The sequence below is a fragment of the Manis javanica genome, chromosome 11 (genome assembly GCF_040802235.1).
Source record: "Manis javanica isolate MJ-LG chromosome 11, MJ_LKY, whole genome shotgun sequence".
NCBI classification, from domain to species: Eukaryota; Metazoa; Chordata; class Mammalia; order Pholidota; family Manidae; genus Manis; species Manis javanica.
The window spans coordinates 27,713,949-27,719,632 of NC_133166.1; the positions used below are offsets into that span (position 1 = coordinate 27,713,949).

Below are 5,684 nucleotides of genomic sequence, written 5' to 3' on the forward strand. Positions count from 1 at the left end.
CTGCCCTTGGGAATATCTCATCACTTCCTCTCTTCTGTGGGCCTGTTTTCTTTGTCAGTGTCGTGGGGTAACTAGTACCTGAGGCCACACAAGAAAGTGATACTCAGGATAATTTTTGCAGTTCTGTTCTCTAAAGCCGACTGGGTGAGCAAAATTTCGGTCCCTGAAGCTTTGAGAGGAACTATACTTCCTCCAAGTCTTGACTTTCCTGTGATTAACTCAGGGAAGGCTTGCCTCAGTGGAACAGTCACTAGGCAGAGGACAGCAGAGTACCCTGCTTCCTCAGGACAATCCTGTGGGTGCAGAAGGCTTAGAAGACTGGGTGTTTATTGCTGGGACAGCAGTCAGGTGATTAGCAGGGGGATGTTGGTACAGAAGTTGTGGTGGAACCCGGAAGGAGCTGTCTGTGGGCCCCCAGCTTGTGCAGTGCTTCCCCCTCTTGAGCCAGAGGGCCATCTCTTCTTCCCCTGCGGTTTCCAGTTCTCTGGGAAACCCAAAGGCCCTCGCATCCCTCCTCCCTCTTCCTTTCTCATCCTCTTCACCAGCACCAAATACTGTGCATTGTCATGAAATGGCCCTTACTGTGGAAGTGGTTTTAGTATAAGTATGTGAGTTAGTATGGAATCCAAAGGAAACTCTGGAAATAATGAACTTTCTGAAATTCTCGTGTTTATTTTTCCACTCACTTATACAAAACTACAGAAAAATAGTATAATCTGGACTTGCATTGGGCTTATTCCTATAAATAATAAGTAGTGCCTGGTCTAAAGGAATTTGCAGAGTAACCTGGTAATTCAGATATCAGTAGGTAATTAAAGTACAACTGAGTAATTAACCATTCTAATAGAGTCCAGGAATGGCCCTCTTTGGAAGCAGTACAAGGAAAAGTCATCTGAGTTTTGAAAATGAGAAGGAAAAAGTCAGCCAGGTAGAGAATGTGGCATGTGCAAACAAATGATGTACGTGTAAAGATACAGAGCCTGAACTGGCACGTACACCCCATGGGTGAAATCTAGCTAGGCCCCTGTTGGATAGGTTCCATGAACTAAAAATGACTTTTACATTTTTTAAATGGTTAAATAAAAAAATCAAAGTAAGAATAATAATTCATGGCATCTGAAAACTATATGAAACTCAAATTCTGATGTCTATGAATTTTCTGGAACTCATCCATGCTTATTATTAGATATTGTGTATATTTGTATACATGTTTATTTGTATAGCTAAATTTAAGTATCTCATGTGTATGTATTTCTCTAGATATTGAATAGATATAGCAGGAATCATGTGGTCCACAAGCCTAAAATATTTTTTTCTGGACTTTTACAGAAAAAAATTGCCACCCTCTGGTATACAGCATGAATGGAAGCAACTTGCTCAATGAGCCAGAGAAGCTCGACTCTGGTAGAGAGTAAAGTACCTGGATGACAAGGTGACACAAGATGAGACTTAAGATACATTTTTCAGTCATACTCTATAACTTGCTGAAAATCCAAATGTTGCTGTTCTTCTGAGTTCCTTGGTTTCCAGCTTTAGTGAGTTATAGTTGATATTTAACACTGTGTAAGTTTAAGATATTAAACATGATGATTTGATAACATCTGTATCAGGAAATGTTTACGATAATAGGGTTACTTAATACTTCCATCCTCTCACATAATTACCTTTGTGTGTGTGTGTGTGTGTGGTAAGACATTAACATTACTCTTAGCAACTTTCAGGTATGTAGTACAGTATTGTTGCGATAGTTTCCATGCTGTACATTGAACCGCCAGTACTTTTTCCTCTTACAACTGGAAGTTTGTACCCTTTGACCAACATGTACCCATTTCCTCCACCGTTGGCCCCTGGCAATCACCATTCTACTGTTTCTATGAGTTTAACTCTTTTAGATTCCACATATAAGTAAGCTCCTAGTGTTTGTCTTCCTGTCTGACTTATTTTACTTAGCAAAATACCCTAAGTCCCATCCATGTTGTCTGTCACAGGTGGCAGGATTCCTCCTTTTTTATGGCTGAATAATATTGCCTGTGTATATGTACCACATCTTTGTCCATTCGCTCCTCAGTGGACACTAAGGTTGTTGTGGCATCTTAGCTCTGGTGAATGATAGCTGCAGTGAACACAGGAGTGCAGATCTCTCTGTGAGATAGTGATTTCATTCCCATTGGCTACATACACGTAAGTGGAAGTGCTGGATCATATGGTTATTCTATTTGTAATTTTTTGAGGAAACTCCATACTACTTTGCCTCATGACTGCACCAATTCACATTCCCCACCAATAATGCACAACGGTTCCCTTTTCTGCAATTCCTTGCTGGCACAAGTTATCTCTTGGTTCTCTGATAATAGCCATTCTGACAGGTGGGAGGTGATACCTCATTGCAGTTTTGATTTATATTTCCATGATGATTAGTGATGGCTGAGCACATTGTCATGCACCCATTGGCTATTTGCATGTTTTCTTGGGAAAATGTCAATTCAGTTCCTCTACACATTATTTAATCAGATTGTTTGTTTTTTTGCTACTGAGTTCTTGATTTCTTTATATACTTTGCATATTAACCTATTATCAGATATATGATTTGCAAACATTTTCTCCCCTTCTACAGATTGCCCTTTCATTTTGTTCATTGTCTCTTCTTTTGGGCAGAATCGTTTTAGTTGGTATAGTCTCGCTTGTTTTGCTTTTGTTTCTTGTGGTTTTGGCATCAGATCCAAAAAATTGTTGCCCAAACTAATGTTAACAGTTTTTCTTATGTTTTCTTCTAGGAGTTTGATGGTTTCAGGTCTTACATTTAAGGCTCTAATCCATTAGAATTCAATTTTGTGAATGATGTGAGATGGAGTTGTTTCTTTGTATGTAGCCTAAAGGGTCTTTTGGTTGTAACTTGTGTGATTTTGCTTTTTCATTTTTGTTTCCTCTCTGAATGTTTAAAGGAAGTTTACTCTCAAAATTAGAAGAAAAATAACTGAAAGACCAAGATGTATAGTTGTGAGTGTATTTGCATTTCTTTTGCTGCATGCTAAGGAGTGCTTTCACTTCAAAAACCATTCCCTCTGTGATTTTACTCATTTTCCTGGTACTTCATTTCATATGATATTTTCATGATTTTATACAGCACCATGCACGCTTTGCCTATCTTTCAGCCAACATCATTTTCATCTCTGTTGCCTATAAAACCTTCACAGACTATGTTAGGTGTCCCTGCTCCTCATTGGCCAATAAGGTATTGCGTATTTCTTGTGTTGTGAAGTTCATTGTGATTAATTGCAGTTGATTACATAATATCTCCTCCAGTAGATTCTAAGTTTTTGTGAACAATCATCATATCACTGGACCTCGATGGAAGTGAATTAAATATTGAATTTTTTCGTAATTATTCAAATTCTGTCTCTTATTTTATATAGTCCAGGTTAATTGTTTATTCATGAATGTTTCCCTTTCTGCATTCACTCTAATGTCCCTCATAGTTTAAAGAAAGTTTTTTTGGGGAATCTTTTTCTTTTCCATTTTAAATTTGTCCATTTTTAAAAGAGAAGTATTTGGAATCTCTTCTGTTCACTCACATTCACTGTCTGTGTAGCTGTGGCACAATGCTCTGATCAGGTCTTAGTCATGAGAGTGAAAGCCAGTCCTCATTATCAGTTGTCAGTTGTGGCCTTGCTGGACTGAAGAGGAAACTCCTAAGGCTGTTTGTTACTTCATATCTGCTTGGGCAAGAGGGAATTATTATTATATGATTTGAGGTAGTTTGCAGTTCTCATATCAAGAGAGGAACAAAAAGCTCAATAAAACTACATCTCTTCAAATATTCCTCCCATTCTTCCACTTTCCTTCTTAATCCTAGTTTGAATCACCTTAAACAAAATACGATACAATTCATTTTCTCCACTGGATACTTCTCAATTGTTTTGCTGCAGTCTCTAGATGCATACAAAAGGTAACTACTAATTTTGGCAGTAGGTAGAGAAGGTAAATGCAATGAATCTTTGAAAAAGGGAGACACATAATTGGTATAAATGAAAATTTTCTTCAGTTTTTCTATATGGCTCCACTCTGTTGCCTCGCCACCACTCTCACGTAAGCCCATCTTAGAGGCATTAAATATGCAGATAAAATGGGTGCAAATAGATATGATCCAACATGTTTTAGCAAATATGGAAATAAAGTGGAGAATGGATCATAAAAAACAAGTAGGAAGCAATGAGCTATTGCACCTTTCAGAGATCAGGCTCTGGCCATTCTACCTGTCCTTATTCTTTGACAACAAAGGTGCTCTTCTGAGATCTTAACCTTCTCTATTTCCCTGACCTAAAGAGTCCGCAACACAAGTCCAGAATTTGACTCTTCCAATCAAATCTCTATGACCACAGCCAGCGGTTAATTCCTGTATCCTATATGGCTGGAGGAAACCTGACAACAGTTAGTGAGTTTGTCCTCATGAGCTTCTCATCCCTCCCTACCGAAATACAGTCGTTACTCTTTGTGACGTTTCTCATCATCTACCTGGTCACCCTGATGGGAAACAGCCTCATCATTCTGATTACCTTAGCTGACCCCACGCTGCATAGTCCCATGTACTTCTTCCTCAGGAACTTGTCCTTCCTGGAGATTGGCTTCAACCTTGTCATTGTGCCCAAGATGCTGGGGACCTTGATCGTCCAGGACACAACCATCTCCTTCCATGGCTGTGCCACTCAGATGTATTTCTTCTTCTTCTTTGGAGCTGCTGAATGTTTCCTCCTGGCCACCATGGCATACGACCGCTACGTAGCCATCTGCTATCCCTTGCACTACCCTGTGATCATGAACCCAAGGACACGTGCAAAACTGGCTGTCGCCTCTTGGTTTCCAGGCTTTCCTTTAGCTACTGTGCAGACCACATGGCTCTTCAGCTTTCCATTCTGTGGCGCCAACAAGGTGAACCACTTTTTCTGTGACAGCCCACCTGTGCTGAGGCTGGTGTGTGCAGACACTGCACTGTTTGAGATCTATGCGGTGGTTGGAACCATACTGGTTGTCATGATGCCCTGCTTGCTGATCCTGTGTTCCTACACTCGCATCGCTGCTGCCATCCTCATGATTCCATCAGCAAAAGGGAAGCATAAAGCCTTCTCTACATGCTCCTCCCACCTCCTTGTTGTCTCCCTTTTCTATGTATCATCAAGTCTCACCTACTTCCGGCCTAAGTCCAATAATTCTCCTGAGAGCAAGAAGCTGCTGTCATTGTCCTACACTGTTGTGACCCCCATGTTGAACCCCATCATCTATAGCCTGAGAAATAATGAGGTGAAGAATGCTATTGGTCGGACCTTCCACAAATTCGTAGGCCTCAGATGCTGCATCCATAGCCCTTAAGAGATAAGATCAAAATTAATGGAATGAGGAACAATCAGTTTCATGTTTGTGATTCTTCTCTGCTTCTCCTCACATCTTTACTGAGATGACAGCCAGCTGCTGAAATGACTACTGGTGAGCTCAGAGAGAAAATAACACAGAGGTATATTTTAGACTTCTCTCTACCATCTGTCAAACTCCTCTGCATACCCATTGTAGGCTTAAATTCTTTTTGTTATAGTGCACTTGGCATTTTGAAACATCTGTGGCTAATCCAGTCCAAGTATTTACTTTGCTAATGTGCACCGATGTCACACACATTGTTCACAGTATGAGACTGC

The 5,684-nt window shown here is 40.1% G+C and overlaps 1 protein-coding gene across 1 annotated transcript; it reads left to right on the forward strand.

The window, feature by feature from the left end:
- The first annotated feature begins 4,404 nt into the window (after positions 1 to 4,404).
- LOC108403661 (olfactory receptor 10A5) lies at positions 4,405 to 5,364 on the forward strand. Its single transcript, XM_036996484.1, has one exon. It carries the CDS (start codon positions 4,405 to 4,407, stop codon positions 5,362 to 5,364), a length of 960 nt encoding a protein of 319 aa, XP_036852379.1.
- The last annotated feature ends 320 nt before the right edge of the window (positions 5,365 to 5,684 follow it).

Coding starts and splice junctions, on each gene's coding strand:
- LOC108403661 (XM_036996484.1), top strand. CDS start 4,405: ATGGCTGGAGGAAACCTGACAACAGTTAGTGAGTTTGTCCTCATGAGC.